This window comes from Pongo pygmaeus, chromosome 13 (genome assembly GCF_028885625.2).
Source record: "Pongo pygmaeus isolate AG05252 chromosome 13, NHGRI_mPonPyg2-v2.0_pri, whole genome shotgun sequence".
Taxonomy (NCBI): domain Eukaryota; kingdom Metazoa; phylum Chordata; class Mammalia; order Primates; family Hominidae; genus Pongo; species Pongo pygmaeus.
Genome location: NC_072386.2, coordinates 99,630,717 through 99,653,716, shown reverse-complemented (window position 1 = coordinate 99,653,716; position 23,000 = coordinate 99,630,717). Strand labels below are relative to the sequence as shown.

General features: G+C 44.3%; 1 protein-coding gene and 1 non-coding gene across 7 annotated transcripts in view; both read left to right on the top strand.

Moving 5' to 3' along the window:
• EPB41L4B (erythrocyte membrane protein band 4.1 like 4B) overlaps positions 1–23,000 on the top strand; it is a 148,915-nt gene that overhangs the window by 108,459 nt on the left and 17,456 nt on the right. For 4 of the 6 annotated variants that reach the window (XM_054500342.1, XM_054500338.2, XM_054500339.2 and 1 more), the window contains exons 18-22: positions 4,375–4,500; positions 8,778–8,845; positions 12,136–12,234; positions 18,059–18,245; positions 20,102–20,179. In XM_054500342.1, coding sequence (XP_054356317.1) covers positions 4,375–4,500; positions 8,778–8,845; positions 12,136–12,234; positions 18,059–18,245; positions 20,102–20,179 — 558 coding nt within the window. The remainder of the gene's footprint in view (positions 1–4,374; positions 4,501–8,777; positions 8,846–12,135; positions 12,235–18,058; positions 18,246–20,101; positions 20,180–23,000) is intronic. The other 2 variants (XM_054500340.1, XM_054500337.2) reach the window with 1 other exon arrangement.
• Positions 16,158–16,266, top strand: LOC129044759 (U6 spliceosomal RNA). The gene has a single exon (XR_008504760.1). It is a non-coding gene; the product is annotated as a U6 spliceosomal RNA (small nuclear RNA).

The following is a 23,000-nucleotide window of genomic DNA, read 5'->3' as shown; positions in this document are numbered from 1 at the left end:
AAATCTTTATTGAGCAGGCTTGCCCTAGCTGCTAGGGATTCAACCCAATGCACCGTGTGCCCCCTGATTGGTCTTCTTTTTCTTAGTCGCCTGGTTTTCAACTTTTCTTCTGCAGTATACACAATAAATGGTTTTAATGGGGGCTTATCCAGAGTTCGGCAAAATCCAAAAATATTTTGCAAGGAAATACAGCATATAGTGTAGCACAGAACTCACAAGCTCTATAGTGATTTGCGATTGCCATGACTATTGGTGGAGCATTGACAATAGCGGTTTGCTCTGGGTGAAGGCCTACCTGAGATACCTGTGGGTTATCGAGCATTTCCCTGGAGGTCAAATTACAACTCCCTTCCTATCTCCTCTACTCAAAGAAATTGGCCTGGCATGGTGGCTCATGCCTGTAATCCCAGCATTTTGGGAGGCTAAGGCGGGTGGATCTCTTGAGGTCAGGAGTTCAAGACCAGCCTGGGCAACATAGCGAGACCTGTTCCCGCCGCCCCCCCCCCCCCCCCGCCATCTCTACTATAAGTACAAAAATTAGCAGGGTGTGCTGGCGGGCACCTGTAATCCCAGCTACTAGGGAGGCTGAGGCAGAAGAATCGCTTGAACCCACGAGGCAGAGGTTGCAGTGAGCTGAGATCCTGCCACTGCACTGCAGCCTAGGTGACAGAGCGAGACTCCCTCTCAAAAAAAAAAAAAAAAAGAAATGCATTAGTAATCAAATAAGCTAGAGTGATGTGATTATACAGATAATTTTGACTTTGTCCTGACACACACACACACACAAAATATATTACTTCACACTTTGATTTTTTTTTTTTTTTTTTTTTTTTGAGATGGAGTCTTGCTCTGTCTCCCAGGCTGGAGTGCAGTGGCATGATCTCGGCTCACTGCAACCTCCACCTCCCAGGTTCAAGCAATTCTGCCTCAGCCTCCCAAGTAGCTGGGATTATAGGCACACGCCACCACACCTGGCTAATTTTTATATTTTTAGTAGAGGAGACGGGATTTGACCATGTTGGCCAGGCTGGTCTTGAACTCCTGGCCTCAAGTGATCCACCCGCCTCAGCCTCCCAATGTGCTAGGATTACAGGCATGAGCCACTGTAGCTGGACACACTTTAATTTTTTTTTTTTTTTTTTTTGGTTATCATCCATGAAACATTCCTTGCAACAGACCTCACTTCTCACTTCTGATCATGACACCAAAATTGGGAGCCACTGGCTTGGATGGCTTTTAAGGTTTTTTCCAGCCTCAAAGATCAAGAATCCTCTGATTCTTCTAAGGTTTGGATAACTTCCTGTTCTTGATTGAATGGTGAGATGTCATTTTCACTGTCCAGTTCCAAAGTTTGTGCCCAAAATTAACACAAGAATTTAATTCTCATCAGATTTTAGATGTGTAAACAATTTGTATAAACAATTTAAATATACATCTATCTGATCATTTCTTTATCCCCAAATGATATCCCCAAACCGATGGACTATTTCCAACTATAATAATATCAAAGCCTAATTGTCACTCATGTCTATGTTTTGAAATCTGTAATCCCATATTGAAGAACAAAGTATCTTTCCACAATTCAAATTGACTGAACATAAAATACAAAATACAGTCACAGGAAAAGAGAAAGCACAACATTCTTGAAGCCATCCTCCAGGCAGGAATGATACAGTCTTGGAACCCAGATGCTTATCTCCCACAGAGATATCTTTTATACAAATTCATATAATGACGCACAAATTTCCCAAAATGTGTATTGGCCTTCACCTGCGTCAGTTCATATAGCAGAATATTACAGGTCTTGCATTGTCCAGAATGAACAAGAACAAGCCAGCTTGAATTTTATGTCCAAAAAAGCAGTTTAGAATTAGTAAATTCAAGGGGAAAATCAGTGCTAACTTTTCGTTCTTATTTTAGCAGGATTCTATTTTTTGAAGTGGGTCTTTGGTCATTACTGCCAGTATAACTACTTCCCCTTAAGCAATTGTCAAAAGCCTCAAATGGGCTTTATAACCAATTTGACTCCTGTATGCCAGCATACCATTCCAAAAAATTAAATCTAATTTTAAAATTATCTCTTCATGCACCAGTGAAATATCCATTCAATTATCTTGATGTAACAGGATTTACAAACACAAGATAAATTATCTTAAGGGTATACTGTAAATCTCACCTTTCAAAATAAATGTTACTTACTTGCCTGAAGGAGAACGTGGAGGCCCTCAGGATAATGAATCCAGTCAAATGAGTCAGCTTTCTTCAGATTCAACTTGACGGCTCAAGAACGATTGATAGCTCAGGATCGATCATTAGTGTTCTCACATCCAATGCTCTTTTTTTTTTTTGGTTACATATATTTGCTAACTAAAGAATCTAACCTGAAAGTGCCATTTATATCTGTTTTTCTCACTTGATCACCATAACAATCCTATGAAGAAAGAAACAGATTCAGCAGTACGATTGACTAGTCAGGAGCTCTGGCTTTGGAGTAACCAACGTCACTATTTCTGGCTGTCAATCTTGGCTCCTCTGCTTACTTCCTGTGTGACAATGGACAAGTGACTTACCATCTATCTGCTTTGTTTTTTGTATCTGTAAACTGGGGATAATGATAGTAGCTACCTTGAAATGAGATGGTTACATGAGGGGACTTGGTGAGACATACATATGAAATGCATAGTCAGCAGCTAACCCATAATAAGCTCTCAGTATATGTTGGCCACTGACATTGTTTTTCTTTTTATAATCAGAATTTTTTTTTTTTTTGAGACAGGGTTTTGCTCTGTTGCCCATGCTGGAGTGCAGTGGCGCAGTCTTGGCTCACTGCAGCCTCCACCCCTGAGCTCAGGTGATTCTCCTGAGTAGCTGGAATTACAGGTGCAAGCCACCACGCCCTGCTCATTTTTTCTATTTTTAGTAGAGATGGGATTTCACTATGTTTCCCAGGCTGGTCTCCAACTCCTGGGCTCAAGTGATGCACCTGCCCCAGCCTCCCAAAGCACTGGGGTTACAAGTGTGAGCCACCGTGCCCAGCCCATGATCTTTTTTTTTTTTTAAATGGTCGAAGTAAGTGAAAGAGCTGAGAATCAAATCTGTCTCTGCCTGTCTTGCTGTTACATAAAATTGGAGAGTTCTGCTTGGTCTACCAAATGCTTCTCCATATGTTTGGAGGTCCCCCTGGGAAACCCTACCTCATTTCTTTATTAAACTATATTAGCTGGCCAGTTGCTCTATACTTCCTCTAGCTTTCATAGCACTTAGTGTGTACTAACATGCTCAGTAGGACTTCTTAATTAGTGAATAAGATTCATGTTGGAACTTGAAGAACTTGAGAGCTTTATGACATTTGATTCTTGCTCTGGTGCATGGTGGCTGATATGTCACATTTAGTCCTAATATTACTGAACTGACCTCTAGCAATCACATGGTCCTATGTCTTTCTTATTAAACGCATCTCTTCTAATAATGACTGTATATTATCATAATCTTCTTTAGTAGGTATTTATTGGACATCTACTATGTGCCGGGTACCATATTAGCATTGAGATATGAAATGACCACAATAGGCATGGTTAACAATAAGACATTATTTCCCAAAATGTGGTGTGTATACCATCAAAGATGATTTCAGGTTGTACACATGGATGAGTACTTTTTATTTTAATAGTGATGTAAATATCATCATGTTTATTATAATAAATACAATAGTCACAAAGCCTATAATTTCAAAGATATTATTGCTTTTGACACAGTTCAAATAGGTGGTCCCAGGGTAATTCACCTTAACTGGATCACATGAATTACAGATACAAGTTCAGTGAATACATGAGATATGGCAAAAATTATAAAGGTCATGCAAATTACTGAAGTGCAAGACACTCTACAATAAGCTAACAAATATAAATTTCTTGTTGAAAATCACAATTTTCTGCAAGATTTGTTGTGAAACTACCAATGAATATTTCGTACCCTTCCTCTGGACCCAACAAGTCACAGAATTGAATCTTTCTGTGTAAGAGATGGCAGTTATGGGGAAAATAACACTGGACTGAGGTTAGGAGGCTTGAACTAGGAGATGTCCTGTTCTGCCACTGGCTCTTGCCCCATGATGCTGGAAGAGCCTTTTCCTCTCTTTAAATCTTTACTCTGGCTTCTGGTAGGTCTTCACCCTATTTCACGAGGGAATGAGATGCTGTGCCTGGGAATCCTTTGCAAATAGTAAAGCACTGATAAAAATACAAGGAGTTGGTGACACCACTGTCTATGTATGTTGGTCTATGTGTTATATGCAGTTATGATTATTGGGAAAAGTTAATGTACGTGGTTCTCTCTTTGTTTACAATCTGCTGTTTGTATTTTGGTTTGTCTCAGGCTGAAGAAAAGAAAGTCTCAGAGAAAACTCTTCAGACTCCACTTTTGCCTTCCCCTGTTGCGGATCATGTGAAGTGTAACATTCTGAAAGCCCAGTTGGAAAATGCTTCCCGAGTGAACATCCAGGTGCGCAGAATGCATACATTCCTTTGATTTCATGTTATAGGGTTTCCTCGATGCCACAGAGAAGAAAGAGGCACTGTAGGACTGAGATGCTGTGTCAGTCAGGGTCCAGTCAGGAGATGGGAACCGGGTATGTGAACCATACCTGATACGTGAACCAAGATTTTAATATAAAAGAATTAGGTACATGAAAGGGTAAAAAGAGAACTTGAAGGCAGCGGTTCTCAAATGTCATTGTGTGTAAGTCACCTAGAAAACTGGGCCCTGTCCCCAGAGATTTGGTAAATTGGGGTGGGGGCTCATGAATATTCCTCTCCTCTCCTCTCCTCTCCTCTCCTCTCCTCTCCTCTCCTCTCCTCTCCTCTCCTCTCCTCTCTCTCTCTTTCTTTCTTTCTTTCTTTCTCTCTCTCTCTCTCTTTCTTTCTTTCTTTCTCTCTCTCTCTTTCTTTCTTTCTTTCCCACTCTGTTGCAAAGGCTGGGCTGCAGTGGTGGGATCATGGCTCACTGCGGTCTCAACCTCAGGCTCAATCAATCCTCCTGCCTCAGCCTCCCAAGTAGCTGGGACTACGGGCATGCACCGTCACACCTGGCTAATTTTTGTATTTTTTGTAGAGACAGGGTTTTACCATCTTGGCCAGGCTGGTCTCGAACTCCCGGATTCAAGCAATCCTCCCACCTCAGCCTCCTAAAGTACTGGGATTACAGGAGTGAGCCACTGTGCCAGCCTGAATATGCATTTCTAACAAGCCCACAGGACCACATTTTGGGCCACACGCCTCTAAGATACCAGAGGTAGCAACTGCAGGCCACAGTTTCCATCCCTACAGCTAAGGGAACAGAAATGCTGTCAACATTAAAATTTAGATATTTGGAGGAGAAGCCCTGTGGAAACTGAACTCAGACTTCTAAGCAGGGGCCACAGTGCTTGGCATTGGCATTTCTGAGTTCTTAAGACATGCCTGTGGGGCCTGGACTCAGACTGAGGAGGGGACATCAGCTGGCTGGTGCTGATACGTCTGAGGTGGACACCATGCAGCTGGATCTGCCAGTGTTGGAAAACTGCAAATTGTATTCAGCTGTGACTGCAGGAGGAACTGCTGCTGCCCACATGAAGCAGAAAGGCTGGGGTGACTCGCAGAAGCAGGAAGCAGACAAGAAGGAGCACCCCATATGGACAGAGCCTATCATGGAGCCAAATGGCAAAGCAGACATGAGGTTTGCAGGCCCCTGGGCCAGCTCCATAAAATAGATGTTTGAAAGGTGGACTTGGAGATAAAAGTTGCTAGTTCAATAGCTGCCATAAATTCTCCCACTTGAACTCATAACAGGTATCCCTGGTGGACCATGACTCTTTCCCTGTGACCCTAAATGCAGCCTCAGAATCACTTTCTACATGGTGGGTATTCCAAGGAGGTACCACCTGTTGATCAGAGTTGGCACTCACCTGAGTGCCCATTTGTCATCCTTGTCCTGGAAATATTATAAAAAGCTGCAGTCCGTGATTTCATTAGAAAAAATATATAACTATCTTCTTCAGCCTGGGCACAGTGGCTCATGCCTGTAATCCCAGCACATTGGAAGGCCGAGGCGGATGGATCACTTGAGGCCAGGAGTTTGAGAGTAGCCTGGTCAACATGACGAAACGCCGTCTCTACTAAAAATACGAAACCTAGCCAGGTGGGGTGGTGCATGCCTATAATCCCACTACTCGGGAGGCTGAGGCAGGAGAATTGTTTGAACCCAGGAGGCGGAGTCTACAGTGACCAGAGATTGCTCCACTGCACTGTAGCCTGGGCAACACAGCGAGACTCTGTCTCACAAAAAATAAGCAAATAAATAATTAAATAAAGTAAAAAATAAGAAATAAATTTTAAAAGCCATCTTCTTCATTCCTCATAAACCTAATGTATATGCTTATGTTGCCAAGGGTAAAGTAAATACTCAGTAATCTCTTCTATTATTATTTCCATTTATATATGTAGCAATCTGAATAATTTAGGTCCTTCCAGAACATACCATGAAAGTCAAGAGAAAGCTTACAAAATGTCTTTTATTTGGGGGTTGTGATATAAACAGGAGGCAGTAAGATGTAGAATACAAGTTTCAAAGTCAGATGGTCTGGCTTTGAACCTTCATCTGTGATTGATCAGGAATGTCACCTTAAGCTTGTTTGTCAACCTCTCTGAGCCTTAGTTCTCTCATATGAAAATGGAGATAACAACATCTATCAGGTTATTGTGAAGATTACATGAGATGATCTATGCAGAGTACCTGGTGCAATGCCTTGCTCTACCACTGCGGAGATATTGACAACAGTGGTCACGGTTGTGGCCTGATGAAATTGCTGGGGGCACTGATTGCTTATAGATAACAGTGGTAGCCCTTTTAAGAGGATGGTCAGGTTTATTTCCCATCACAAACTCAGAAATATCAAGGTTATAGTCACAAATTTTTTATTTTCAGTCTACCTTCGTTGATTTCAGGTATGCCATTTTTATACTATCACAGAACAAACAAAACTGACACATATTTTGCAATTTACAAAGCTGTAATTATCTACATTAGAAAGTTGTAACATGTTCCCAATAACCCCATGCTGCAGGTATTATCTGTGGAGGACCCATATTTCTGCTCCATTGGAGAAGTGCAGTATCTCGAAAATATTCTATTTTGTAAAGTATAGGGAAGAGATGAGAAATAGGTAAGAACACATTTCCTAGCCAAAAAGACATAGCGGAAGGGCATGAAAGCAGGAAAACAGCAGGGGAGTGTGAAGTCAGTAATTTGACAGCAGCGTTTCCCAAGATGTTATAAGGAACACAAGCCCCATGGGATGCTCCCTGATAATTCTGGAAATGCTGCACATGAAATCCCATGGGACGGTCCCAGTGCACATCAGCTTCTTATAGGCTCTGAAAAGTCCTGCAGGAAAGAAGCCTGTTTTACTTTCTTTCACGCCTAACTGGCCATAAGTATCTCCTACTGTTATCTGTAGAACTGAAATGCATAGGAACACAGAAGCGTGCTTTGGGAATCCATGGTTTAGAGGGTTTTGAGGGGTTGTAACGGAGGGAGAGGAGGTTGACGCACAGCCAAGTATACTGCTAGGGGTTTAAATGTGAATCCCCTATTGGCATCAGTGCGCAGTGAGAGTATAAGGAAAGGAAGCAGAAGTCAAACAGACCAATGGTACTATCTGTTGCTAACTCTAAAAAAGGCTTTGGCTGGGTGTGGTGGCTCATGCCTGTAATCCCAGCATTTTGGGAGGCCGAGGTGGGCAGATCGCTTGATCCCAGGAGTTCAAGACCAGCCTGGGCAACACGGCAAAACCTCGTCTCTACAAAAACATATGAAAAAAATTAGCTGTGTGTTGTGGTGTGAGCCCGTAGTCCCAGCTACTCTGGAGGTTGAGGCAGGAGGATTGATTGAGCCTGGGAGATCAAGGCCGCAGTGAGCCGTGATCGTGCTGCTGCACTCCAGCCTGGGCAACAGAACAGACCCTGTCTCAAGAAATAAAAAAATCAAAAACAAAAATTAAAAAGGCTTTGATTAGAATGTAAGACTGGATCTATATGTGGGCAATCTTGACAGGCTAATAATGCCATGTCCTCCAAGCCAGTAGGCTTGAAATCTTTGATCAACATGTATTTAGAACAAGCTCTGTATGTTGTGATGGGCATGAGGGCTGCAGGCGTCTGCATGTTCTATTGACCACTAGTATGTGGTCAGCTGGCCTGGCTGGCTGAGTGGGTGTCTATTCTTCCCCCACCATTCTTTGTGGGACTCGTCAGAGGGAGAAGGACAAGGTTTCTCTCAAAATCATATGATGTGATTCCTGCCAGGCTGTTATGGTTGTTATGCTGATGTGAAAGGACAGATTCCAAATTCCTTTGTAAACTCTAAGTGCTATGTGAACATAGAGCTGATTATTATTCCTGACCTAAACTGTGAGGTGAGGGATTAAACTGCGGGTTTGGCTTTTCCCACACTATCCCTTTCTAATTCAAGCATGAGCTGGCACGTAGCAGGTGTTCAATAAAAGCATGAATGCAAGAATTGATTGCATCTGAATGATTGTCTTAATCCCATTACTCAAGAAAACATTTTTTGTTAACATATATAAACACCAGAGCAAGATTCTCTATTGATTGAGTACTTGGTGAACTACCTCTTTGGTCCACTTGCCAATTTCTATAATCTTTTGAACGTAATAGACTTGAAAACATTTTTTGCATGCCAACATATTCAGTTTCGACTAACCTGAATGCTTTCTTTAACAGGGTGGAAAAGAGGAATCACCGTTTGTAAATATCAATAAGAAATCCAGTCTTCAGGACGCTAGTGTAAGGTCTGTTTCTCCTTGTCTGAATGGGGAAATGATATTCTCTATATCATCAACATTATCCTTGAAACATTGCTCATGAGGGCATTAGATGATAAAATCAGAGGACAAATAAAACAGAATAGGAGCCCAAAGAGATGGAAAAAGACTGGCTTGACCAACTTTCTGCAAGCCTCAAAAATGCTGCTTATTCTCAGTTTTGATATCTCTGCCTGCTGCATTAACAAAGAAATCAATCACTTTGGGTTGTCACTCAAGCAAGTGGGCTTCACCTTGCCATCCCCCTGCTTACAGCCCTTTAAAGGCTCCGTTTACACTCGGAATGGAATCCCAACTCCTTAACAGAGTGCAGGAGGTGCTTCAAGACCTGGCCTCTGCTCACAACTCCAGCTTGGCCTTGGGCCAGCTTCCCTTGGCCCATTGATGTGCCCTGCCTGCTGAGCTTCTTGTTAGTGCTGGAGCCACATATGTTCCTTTTAAAAATGTATTTATTTAATTATTGTTTTTTAAGACAGAGTCTTCCTCTGTTGCCCAGGCTGGAGTGCAGTGGTGTGATCTCGGCTCACTGCAACCTCTGCCTCCCAGATTCAAGCGATTCTTGTGCCTCAGCCTCCTGAGTAACTGGGATTACAGGTGCATGCCACTGTGCCCAGCTAATTTTTGTAATTGTAGTAGAGACAGGGCTTCACTATGTTGGCCAGGCTGGTCTTGAACTCCTGACTTAAGTGATCCACCCACCTCGGCCTCCCAAAGTGCTGAGATTACAAGTGTGAGCCACCACACCTAGCCTATTTTTTATTTGTATAAATGTATGGGGTACAAGTGTAACTTGGATCTGTGCATAGATTGCACAGTAGTGAAGTCAGGGCTTTTAGAATATCCATCACTCAAATAATGTACATTGTACCCATTAAGTAATTTCTCATCATCCACTCTCCTCCCATCCCCTACACATGTTCTTTAAAGCTTCCAGGCCAGCACCACCCCAAACCCAGAGGAAGTCCTTCCTCCCCTGATGTCACAGAGAACAGGAACTCTTTCCTTCTTGGCATGGTGGTGGCGGCCTCACTGCCACCTGGTGGTTTACTAACACCAGCAGGGTCTCCTTAGGGTAGTTTCCCAAAATGGGTCCAAGGACCACTGCATCAGAGTCTCTTCTTAAAAGCACAAACTCCTAGGTCCTACTCCAGACCTTTTGGATCCTTTGTGTGAATGTGTGTGGTGGGGGTTTGGTGGGTGCCAGTAAAGACAAGAATCATCATGTTAACAGGCACCTAGGTAATCTAGAACCACTGCTCTGGGGAATTATTATACTTGATGCCAAAAATAAAAGCTAACATTTCTCTGTATCACCTTATGATTCCCAATCCGTGTTCTTGGTATAAATTTGTCTTACTCCTGAGATACATACCCAGCTGCCTCCAGGGCTTTTCAAAAACTTAATTCATCTCTTCCCACCCCACCCCACTAACCTTCACCTGGTTAGTCAATGGTATTATTACCTACCCCTCACCCAGGCCTGAAACCTGGGAGTCCTTGCTTTTCTCCTACCTTATTCCCTCATCTAATTGGTCACCAAGTCCTGGCAATTTGACTTTCATTTTACCTTCCACATCCATCCTCTTCTCCTCTTGACTATACCTTGAGCCCTCATTGTCTTCCGGGCCTACTGCTGCCCACAATCCTCTAAGATGCTTCTGTCCTCCCTTTCACCTGGTCCTCTTCGTTGTTCTAAGGACCTTTCTAAAATGCAAATCTGACTATGCCACTCCTTTGCCTAAAACCTTTAGAGAGTTGAGGTCCATTGCCTTCAGTGTAGACTCCTCAGCCTGAGGCCCCATATGACCTGGCCTCGACTTTCCCTCCAGTCAAAATCCTCTGCCCTTCCACTGAGACCTCACCGGACAGTAGTTCTAGTGCCCTGCGTTCAGCCAGGTCTCCACTCTGCCTCTCATCTTTGTGATCTTCGCTCCATCTGGAAAGAGGAAACTCCTCCACGTAGCTTTCCCTGATGCTGACCATTCCACCCAAGCAAATTCATGTGCTCCCGCAATAGACTATACGTTCTTCAGGGACCATGTTCCCTTTACTCTGGAGTTGCAGCTTGAGGAAACCATGAGTATAGAGTGCATTGACTCAAATCCTCTATTTTCTCATTCATGTGTTTATTCAACATACTTTTCTTTTCTTTTCTTTTTTTTTTTTTTGAGACAGGATCTCACTCTATCACCCAGGCTGCAGTGGAGTAGCATAATCATTGCTCATTGCAGCCTCGACCTCCTGGGCTCAGGTGATCCTCCCACCTCAGCCTCCTGAGTAGCTGGGACTACAAGCATGCGCCACCATACCTGGCTAATTTTGTCTTTTTTTGTAGAAACGGGGTTTCACCACGTTGGCCATCAAGTGATCTGCCCACCTCAGCCTCCTAAAGTGCTGGGATTACAGGCGTGAGCCACCATACCCGGCCTCAATATGCGTTTGTTAGGCCCTGGTCACGTACTTATCACCATATTGAGCACTGACCCAGAAGTGTCAGTTGACTTGCCAGGGGTCCCTTTCAAGGACCTCAACTTGTTTTGATGCCTTGTTGGTCCTAGGAGGTAATGAACTGATTTTTCAAAAATGAAATTAGTTGTGACTACTACAAAAATACATTAAAAATTTTCCTTAAAATTACTATTTTGAGTAGGGTCCATTGGTTACCTGAAATAAATTCTTGAGTAAAGATAAAAGTGACGCTTAATTTTTAGCATTTTCACACATACATGGAATTAAAATGTGTTGCAGCAAGTCCTAAAGGTCTTCTGATTATGCATTTTTCACACAAAGTATAGTATGGTTCTTATCTTTTTTTAAAAAAAAATATAGTCTGTGCTATGTTTAAAATAGAATAGCTACCAGATTACCTGGAATTAAAAACAGGTTATCCATAGGTTTCTCCTCATTTTACTGGCAAAACCTGGTTATGAGCCAAACCCTGAATCTGGTTCACCCCTCATATTGGGGGGCAGGGGTGGCTGTTTTGGGGCAGAGAAATTTTATTTGGTACCTCAATTATGTTTAGTTGCCCCACTTGCTATATTTTCTTCCCTATGATTTTTTTATTACTGTTTGGATTTTCTATGGTTTTAAAAAATAATTATAATTATTAAGTAGGGTAGAAAGGCAAAAAAAGTGGATTTCTTAACTATCAGTGTTATTAAGGTGTACATTAACTGAGAAAGCAGTCCCTATGGCTAAAACAAGACCATAAACCTTTTTTGATGGTATTGTTCTGTTTTTCGGTGTGTCTCTAGAAGTCCTATTCCTATTCGTGTGGAAACTGCCCAGCCAGCTGTGGAAAAGCCGGAAATCAAGCCTCCCCGAGTGAGGAAGTTAACAAGACAGTATAGTTTGTGAGTTCTGTACTGCAACTTCTTCAATTAAAGCAACTACGATGACTAAATGTTTAGATACAAATGCTTCTTAGTCCCTCTGACTAGTCCCAGGGAGCAGCCCCCAGATTCCATTTATTTCCAATTTAGGTAATAATGGGACTAGCCCTTTCTCCCTGAAAACCTTACATAGTTGGCATAAGGATTCATTATTGACTACTGTGTAATAAATTACTCCCAAACTTAGTGTCTTAGAACAATCCACCTTTATCACCTCACAGTTCCTGTGGAGTGGGGGTCGGGGCATGGCTTAGCTGGGTCTTCTGTATCAGGGGCTCTTACGAGGCTGCATTCAAGGTGTCAGGGCTGCGGTCTCATCTGCAGGCTCATTCTTACAGTTGCTGACAGGGTTCAGGTCCTCAAGGACTGTTGGACAGAGGATGCCCTCAGCCGGTAGTCACATAGGTCTCTCCAGCCTTCTCCATCAGAGAAAGCACACAAGAAGAGCCAGAGAGAGTGACAGCAAGGCAAAGGCACAGTCTTTTGTAACCTACGCACAGAACTGACATCCCATCACTTTTTTTATTTTTGAGACAAAGTCTTGCTCTGTCGCTCAGGCTGGAGTGCAGTGGTGCGATCTTGGCTCACTGCAATCCGCCTCCCAGGTTCAAGCAATTCCCCTGCCTCAGCCTCCCAAGTAGTTGGGATTACCAGTGTGAGACACCACGCCTAGCTGATTTTTGTATTTTTAGTAGAGACGGGGTTTCACCATGTTGGCCAGGCTGGTCTAGAACTCCTGACCTCAAGTAATCTGCCTGCCTCGACCTCCCAAAGTGCTGGGACTGCAGGTGTGAGCCACCGCACCTGGCCCCCATCACTTTTGCCATATTCTGTTCATTAGAAGCAAATCCCTATGTCCAGCCCACACTCAAGGGGAGAGATTACACAGGGGCATGAATACTAGGACGGGGATCATTGCAACCCACATCAGAAGCCGCTTTCCACGGCATATCCATGAAAAGGCAGCCCCGTCTGTTAACAGAACCAAAGCTAATCACTGAGCTTTGACCCCTGTAGGAGGAGCCATTTCCCAAAGTGTCCCAGAATCACCAGGGCGCATGTGCACCTGACTGTTCTAGGCATCGTTGGGGAATAGTAAAGTGACTTTGACAATTCCCATCCAAAGACTCACACTTTACTGAAGGGAAAGACAAGAGTCACAAATAATTATAATCCAAAGCAGAAAGATAACTGCTGTAATCAGGGTGGTGAGTACTAGTAATAGTTGTAGTACTGATCACAATGGCAGTTCCCTTTTTTTTTTTTTTTTTTTTGTGTGAGACAGAGCTTTGCTCTGTCACTCTGTCACCCAGGCTGGAGTGCAGTGGCACAATCTTGGCTCACTGCAACCTCCACCTCCCGGGTTCAAGCAATTCTCCTGCCTCAGCCTCCCAAGTAGTTGAGATTACAGGTGCCCGCCACCACGCCCAGCTAATTTTTTTGTATTTTTAGTAGAGACAGGGTTTCACCATGTTGGCCAGGCTGGTTTCGAACTCCTGACCTCAAGTGATCCACCGCCCCCCCCCGCCCCCGGCCTCCCAAAGTGCTAGGATTACAGGCATGAGCCACCGCGCCCGGCTTGTAGTTCCCATTTCTTGACCTTAGCTATGGCATGGGTACTGTGCCTAGATGTGTCATTGGTCAGAGAGTAACTGCAGGGGGATCTCTGGACGAATGGAAAGCATGGGGGCTTTGGAGTTGGAAAGGCTTCTGTCAGGCCCCTGGCTAGTTTACAGCTGTAAGCTCTTGGAAAAATGACTCTTTGATCCTCTCTTCCTTCCTCTGTAAAATGGATGAGATAATACCTGCCTCTGAGGAGTTTTGTGGGGCTTAACATGAGAGAATGTGGGTAAAGCCCCAATACCCTGGCCGTAGGATGAGATCCCCTTTCTTTCTTCTCTAGGACCTGGAAGCTTCTGAGGAAAGATGGAGTTTAGGGGGTACCCAGAATGCAAAATGTAGGACAGGAAACGGGATTCTGGATGCAATTCTCTAACAGCCATCTCAGGTCTGCCATTTGTACCTGTGAAAAGGAAAAGAGGCATGTATGGGGGATATTAAGGGAGATATATCCCACCTCATTATCCTTCATAGAAACTTCTGGTCAGCTGCATTTCCTAGGAAAGCCAAAATGAGTAAAGTTCAAATAATTAACAGCCCTAATGATCTCTGGGGGACAATTAAGCCACAACAGTTTGCTTCCCTGGAGGATAAAGCTGGCAGAACTTGCCATTCCATTTACATTTTGAAACTCAAAATGTTACTATCACTCATTTGAGAGATGTAATCATGTTTGAAACAATGACTGGCTGATATATAACCTGGAAGGAAAGGAAATTTCACTAACTCACCAAACTCACTTTTTTTTTTTTTTTTGATACAGAGTCTCACTCTGTCGCCCAGGCTGGAGTGCAGTGGCACAATCTCGCCTCACTGCAACCTTTGCTTCCTGGGTTCAAGCGATTCTCCGGCCTCAGCCTCCCAAGTAGCTGGGACTACAGGCGCATGCCACCATGCCCAGCTAATCATACTGGCTCTTTTAAGGACACTCTTTTTCAAACCTTGAACTTTACATGTGTATTTCTTAAGCTGCCCCAAAGTATTCTGCTTTGAAAATCAAACAATGGCAGCATTTTCCCCATTAGTAGAAAACAGCAACATTCATGGATGAGATTTTCCCAGTGTTATTGTCCCATAAAGAGTTCTCGAATCCTTGACACTGGTTACCATTCATTTGCCCATCTTTTTATTATTATTATTATTTTATTTTTTTGAGGTGGAGTCTCACTCTGTCACCCAGGCTGGAGTGCAATGGAGCAGTCTTAGCTCACTGCAGCCTCCGCCCCCTAGGTTCAAGTGATTCTCCTGCCTCAGCCTGCCGAGTAGCTGAGATTACAGGCGTATGCCACCATGCCCAGCTAATTTCTGTATTTTTAGTAGAGACGGGGGTTCACCATGTTGGCCAGGTTGGTCTCGAACTCCTGACCTCAGGTGATCCGCCCGCTTCAGCCTCCCAAAGTGCTGGGATTACAGGCATGAGCCACCGCACCTGGCCTTTGCCCATCTCTTTAACTCTTTGATATTGATAAAGTTGGCATGTGATCAAGGAATATAAATGGGAAAACTCAGATCTATGATTTTCTGGAAAATATTTTTTGCATCATCATTTTTGAGATACAGATTTGTGTGCACACATCGCCCTTTTGGCTGTTGTAATATTTCTAGTTCCTAGGCTGGAATAAGGTGTAGTCAGATTTTAGGTTGCTCCACCAAAAGCATTGTAACATTCAAGTGCTGTGAACAAGTCTTCAAACCACTGCTTTTAAAGATACAAACAAAAATCTCAGCCACATTATTTCCTGGAAATATGACAAGGAGGGAAAATGTGGCTGCTGCATGCAGTGAGAAGGGAGAAGTAGAGGGGCTCTACAGAGAGTTTAAGGCAGGCGAAAAGGTCTTTTTTTTTTTTTTTTGGAGACAAGGCCTCACTCTGTTGCCCAAGCTGGAGCGCAGTGGTCAATCACAGCCCACTGCAGCCTCAGGTGATTCAGCTCAGGTGATCCTCCCACCCCCTCAGCCTTCTGAGAAGCTGAGACTACAGGTGTGTGCCACCATGTCTGGCTAATTTTTGTATTTTTTGTAGAGACAAGACCAGACCACGTTGCCCAGGCTGGTCTCAGACTCCTGTGCTCAAGCAATCGCCTGCCTTGGCCCCCCAGAGTGCTGGGATTACAGCCATTACCCTCTGTGCCCAGCCAAAAGTGTCATTTTTTATTGATACCAGCTAGTATGTTTAGAAAATCATGAGCTATTTTATTTTTTTCCAGAAATATAACTTCACTGTTTATTTAAACGTAGTGTAAAAGTCTAAAAAAAATTCAATAGTGCTCACTTTGGCAGCACATATACTAAAATTGGACCCATACAGAGAAGAATAGCGTGGCCCGCCTGTGCAAGGTGAACATGCAGATTTGTGAAGCGTTTCATATTTTAAATTTTTTAATTACATAATAAAATATTTATAAGTTGATTAAAATATTTAAAGAAAGGGAAAAAAAGTAAATAGGCAAGACAGAAGAGAAAAGTAGCCAATTTCCCAGAATCAAAAATAACCAGGGTTCATAGTTGATGACTGTTGCATTAGACAAGTTTCTATGCTTATATATTGTTAAAAAAGAAACAACTTCAAAGCAAAAAATCATTCTGTATGTAAAATTTTACTTATTAAACTGTTGTTTTGTGACTTTATCATGAATTTACCTTAGAAACAGGTAAAATTGGAAGACTTGCTGAATTTTAGATATTCTTCTTGGCCATAAGATCTAAACTAAGACAAAAGATAAAAACCGTGATGAATTTGGAGTCTTTTTCAATTTTAGGCAGTATCAGTTGACTCCCTTCTGTGAAAAATGAGCTATGGTTTTTAAATGGCCTTTTATATAAAACTAAATAATAATAACTATGCTATTGAGGTGATCATTTTTTAAATGAGGTAAAAAGAAATTTTAACTCCGCTCCTCCACTTAACTAGCTATGCGAACTTGAACAAATAATTTCACAATCAGCTGCTAAATATCATCTGATTCTCTGAAAAATGGAGATGGTAATAGGGTCGGTGTGAAAATTAAGTGGGTGAATGAACATGTAACCCATCTGACCTACGTCATCTATGTGAATCCAAATACTTGGTGTATTATTAGTTTTTCCATGTACTTATTCAATTCTCACCTCTCCCCCTTTTTAGTAATGAGCCCTAAGTCCTTCCCTTGAGGCTTCTCCATACACAGAATAATCTAAAACCTCTCAGGGACCCCTCAGTCAATCCCATCCACACTGCAGCTGTGTCTCACGGCCTCATGTTCCACATGGCCCCGTGCTGGGCTGAGGCCTTACCGGTGATCTGCACAGGCTGCACTGGTGCCTACCTGTCATGGGTCTTGTATCTACACACTCTTGAGCTCAGCCATCATTCTAAATCACAACCCCTGTGACTCCAGAAGCTCTACACGGCAGATCCTTAGGGACAGTGTGCCTGGAGTCCCCGGCACCACCCTGAAAGCAGAGAGTCAAACAGATGTTTGTACACCCATGTTCACAGCAGCATGATTTATAATAGCCAAAAGAGTGGGAACAAGCCAAGTGTCCATCAACAGATGAATGGATAAACAGAATGTGGTGTATCCATATAATGGAATTTTTATATTATAAAAAGAAACGAAATTTTGATATATGCTACAATGTGGATGGACCTTAAAAATATTATGGTGACTGAAATAAGCCAGACACAGAGGAACATAGAGTGTGTGATTCCACTTATGTGACGTTCCTAGAATAGGCAAATTCATTGGGACAGAAAGTGGAACTGATGTTACCAGAGGCTGCAGGGAGGGGCTTGGGGAGTTATTGTTCATATCAATATGGAGTTTCTGTTGTCACTGATGAAAAAGTTTTGGGGACAGATAGTGGCAGTGGTTGCACAATATTGTGAATGCATTTAATGCCACTGAATTGTATATTTATAAGCAATTAAAATGATAAATATTATATTGTGTATATTTTACCACCAAAACAAAACAAAACAACACCCTGGCAAATGACAGAAAATTCACCCCAATTTGTTTTGGCAAAAAAGTCAGAGTATTGGATCCTGCAAGCTGGGTATCTGGTGGACATCTGTTTGGGAACCCCCAATCCCCATCCCTGGTCTTCCCACCGCTGCCCATCATCCGTCCACTCCTCACAGCCTGTTTATTATTGTAATGAGCAGAGCTTCATGTGCTTTTAGTAACCGCAGTGATGAAGACGACCTCCCTCCAGACCTGGCCGAGGCAGTGGGAGTGACCACAGCTACAACCACAAATATCACAACTGCCGCCACACAAGTCTCCGTGCCGCTGCCGTCCCCCAAGGTCCAGAATGTCAGCTCGCCTCACAAGTTAGAAGGCAAAGGCCTGCTGTCCCCCGGGGCCAAGGTATTGGGGGGTGGAAAGCCCTGGCAAGCAGCCACACTTGCTGGGAATTCAGTATCAATTTACTGAGTAGCATCTGGTGCATGTATTTAAATTTTGCATAATCAATTGTGTATACTCATAAAACAACAGCAACAACCAGAACATGTTTTTATATAACTTGATCCCAAAATACAAGCCAACCATTTGCGAGAGAATGAGTGAAATAAAAAATCAGGTTCATTGTACTTTAATTGCAATGAAGAGATTTTTGATGGCAGTTTTCATTTAGAATCTCATCTCTATAATAAGCTATTAGTCCACTGTAAAGATAGAAAGAGAGAAATGATTCCCCCTCAACCATAGTGAACAGTTTGGAGGAGCAAAAACATAGAAGTGTCCCCATCCCTTTCCTTATGTCATATAGCTGGTGTTAGTAGTTTGAAAATAGGAAATAGTATCCCATTTGCTGGTTTGAAATTTCAGGAAATTGCCTGAGATGTGAATGGGCTATGACAAAGGCTTTACACAAGATATTTCTCTTGGTTTTCTTTGAGAGACCTCTAGCTACAAATACTCTTTGGCAATTGGTCCAAATACAGTTGAACCTATTGCTATTCAAGTGGATACAAGTCAGAGGTTGCAGTGGTTCATGCAACTACACAGAGAAAAGGTGTGTGCATGAGGCAGGTGCCCTGAAGGCAAGACCGGAGCTTCAGAGGCTGTTCCCAGCTCTTCCATTCATAAGCCACAGCACTCACTTCCAAAACCTTTATTTCTTCAAGCCTCAGTTTCTTCCTCTTAAAAATAGGAATAAGATCTGCTATCTTGCCCTGGCTGGCGTCAGGTTCAGTGGAGGTTAAAGTGCTCATGCAAACTGGATGCCTGAGGCTTTTGCAGCTTCAGGGATCACAATTCCTGGTGACAGCTAAAGAATAATGGTCCAGGGCCACCTCCTGCATTACCAAGGCCAGTCTTTCACCTGGTGCCTTCCCTGGGTGTCTCTGGAAATATCTCTGCTTAGTGTTCTGCACAGAAACCTGGCTGGAGTGCTCAGCCAGCGACTGGCCAAGACCGAGGTTCTCTGCTTCTCTATAGATCACCTCTTGGCATCTCAGCCTGGATTATCCTCCACTGTGTGGAGCCCCCTGTACAACTTTGTCTCAGGTGTGGACCCAGGCTCCTATCACATATCCCACACTGTGGTTAAAACCAGGCTGAACGAAACATTTACGAAACAGAAGGGGGTTGGGGTGGCGTGGAGGGGATGCAAGTGGCATCCTACCAAAGGCCACAGGGCTCCCTCTCCTGGCCATCTCTCTCCTTGGGGCCTTGCTTGAACCACGTTGATGGGACTTCTTTTTTCTCCCTTAAAAGACCTCGAGGCCATCCATGCAGCTAAGACCCCAGAGCAGGAGGACAAAACGTTTTCCAAAAGCAAGCAACGTAATCCACGTGCCATCAACTGCCATGGAGATCATTGCTGTTAGTGTGCGGATCAGTTTAGCTCCTGGAGGACCCTGGATTTGATCTTCTTAATCTAGGACAAAGTCTTTGCTCTCTCTTTATACATTCAGAGGACTCTTTCAAGTGTTTTTTCCCCAAAAGACCAGTTGAAGAGCACTAAGAGCACTTCAGAAAAGCTGCCTGCAGCTCTGAAAGGGACAGCTCCCCACACCATGCCTACTTCTACCTATGAAAAAATTGGGGTTCAGTCTCAACATTTTGTACACTACTTGGTGAGGGAAATACAAGGGGATTGTCATTGCTAATGAGATCAGTGTAGAGGAGAGGCTGGGAACCTCTGCCTGTCTTTTCTGGTGAACTTTATCATCAATGCAGTGCCGTCTCTAACCAGGGGTGTTTGTCTGTCTCCCTAGAGCCCCTCTGACCGAGGAGGTGCCTTTACCCTGGAGCCGGGTGATCTTCTGATGGATTTCACAGAAGCCACTCCTCTGGTAAACTTCCTATTTTGCTAAAACCAGAAAAGCCACAGACCATAGAAACATCTTGGCAGTGGGACGGATGGACAGAGGTGGGCACTGCTGTTGAGGAGCCTCTTCCTTCTCCTCCTGGAGGCTCAGGGATCAGCTCTCATCCAGGGGTCAGGCACCGTGGGTCCCTCCATCTCTAGAGCCCTTGAGGGAGGAAGGGGTGCTCCCTTTGCTCCGAGGGTAGTTGTGGGGGTCCTGCCCGTGCCTGTCTACCGCACTTCGAGTGTTATAGGGCTCCTCGGTGTTTTGGTCTCGGCTTCTTGGCTTCCTGGACTGCGCCCTGCATGCCCACCCATGGGGAATCTCTTGCTGTTGCTTCCGATGATCCATCTGGTCTGAAGCACTGGCTCAAGGCCACATCCCAGCTTTCCAGGCCCCTCGCACCTCCTGCCATCTTCCATCCTCTGCATACAGGTCTCCCCTTAGGAATGGCAGCCCTTGTGGGACTCCTGCAGGTGAGAAACCCTTTTCAGGGGACAAGTAAAGGGCCTAGTGGGTCTGAGAATTAGGGTCAATTTCCAAAAAAAATACATGGTGGCTTTGACAAGAGTGATGAGATTCCCTTAGAGATCATTGTGTTGCAGGTCCAGCTTGTAGATTTAATTACTTATAGATGTAAATGGTCTTTTCTTTGTTTGAACCGAACAGGCTGAGATTAGAAAGGAAGCAGCATCTGGTAGGGAATTGGAGATGCCGTGATCTGAGGGGCAATGCCTGCCAAATGACTGTCCAGCCTCTGCTTGTACCCCTTCAGTAACAGGAAGCTCATTCTCTCTCCCCAAGACACGCTGCTCACATCTCAGGGTACCTCCAACTTAGCTATGGAATGGGTATGGGCCCATTTCACTGCTCAGGCATGGGACAACTGAGGTCCTTGCACTGCACTGAGACACAGACACCACTTCACAGCTGAAGTTTGCAGTGAATGTGTATCCTCAGGATAAAGCATCCTTTGAGGCATGAGTGCATGTACGCAAGCCTCAGGGAGAAGGTATCCTGGGCATCTAGCTTTTTGGCAAGAGCTTCCTCCATTTTGGGCTTTCCTTGGTACCATGGGCCTTGACCTTACTTTGTTCCAGAATCCTGTTTCCATGAGCGCCAAAGGGTCCTAGAGGGGAAGAGGGGACTCCAGCCGTCTGTTTCTCCCTTTGGTCCTCTTCCCTCCATCTCCTTCCCCCAGCATCAGAAATGCAAGCAGCAGCCCTCCCACCTGTTGGTAGGGTGATGGAGAGGTCTCTATCTCAGGGGACTGGGACTGCCTCCACAAGTCAGTGTCTTGGACGCTGTGGATGAGGGCTGCAGATAGGCTTCCTTATCCATGGGAGGAAGGAGCCAGAAGTAGAGGGAGGTGAAGGTAACCCCCATGCCTGACTTGTGACCAGGGCTTCCTCAACTAACTGGCCCTAGCCTATCAGCTGGAACAATGCCTTGGGACCATCTCATTCAGTCCTTCACATATAGATGGGAAAACCAAGGCCCAGACAGGGGCCTTGGGACTTGTCCCAAGTCACATAGCAAGTGTGTATCAAAGCCAGTTCTAGAACCTAGACCCTGGGCTGCCATTCCATTGGCAGATGGCCCAATCCAGGATGTGTCTGTCTCCTTCCCTGTTAGCCAGTCCCCTCCCTTAAAGCGGGTCAGATGCCCTGGTCTCAGCCTGGGCTGTGGGACAGTCCTGGGACCATCTCCAAGCTGTCAGCCCAGGTTTGGTCCTCAGAGTTACTGAGTGGAGCATGAGGAAGGGAAGTGCTCAGGTACCTTGGTCTAAGAGACTCAGCCTGGATGAGCTATGGTTATTTTGCTGCCAGCCCTGCGCCCTTTGCCTGTGGCTGCTCTCTCTGGGCCTTCCCATCAGCATTTCCCGCTGAAGAGGAAGCAGCCCTTTACAGGCATGAATGTCAGAACTTCCCATGTGCTACCCATCACACAGGCAGTGAATTACCCCTCCTTGGTGAATACTTTCTCCGTGTAGTCATTTCCCAAGCTTACAGCCTATCTCTAGCCCCCTGCCTCCTACTGGATGAGACTCCTGAGGCCCCACCACTATCCTGGTCCCTAGGCCCAGTGCTGGACCAACAGGGAACTGGAGATCTTGCCTTCATTCAGCAACATTCCACCAAGACACTATCAGAACCAGCGTAACCCAGCCGGGAGTGGTAGTGTGTGCCTGTAATCCCAGCTACACAGAAGGCTAAGGCAGGAGAATCGTTTGAACCCGGGAGGTGGAGGTTGCAGTGAGCCAGGGTCACGCTACCGCATTCCAGCCTGGGCAACAAAGCAAGAGTCCATCTCAAAAAAAAAAAAAAAGAAAAGAATAGAAAAAGCCAGGCATGGTGATATTATTCCTTTAATCCCAGCACTCTAGGAGGCAAAGGCGGGTGGATCACCTGAGGTCAGGAGTTCAAGACCAGCCTGGCCAACATGGTGAAACCCCATCTCTACTAATAATACAAAAATTAGCCGGGCATGGTGGCACACATCTGTAATCCCAGCTACTTGGGAGGCTGAGGCAGGAGAATCGCTTGACCCCTAGAGGCAGAGGTTGCAGTGAGCCGAGATCGCGCCATTGCATTTCCAGCCTGGGCAACAAGAGCGAAACTCCATCTCCAAAAAAAAAAATTAAAAAGGAAAAGAACTAGTGTAAACCTTATCACTTTTATCACTCTTGATACTTGTTGCCAGTCTCTGTGTAGAGTGGTTTTCAAAGAAGCACAGTCCAAAGGGCCCAGAGTAATAAAAAGGTTCAATCTGGAACAGGCATCTCTCAAAAAATCATTAAAGAATA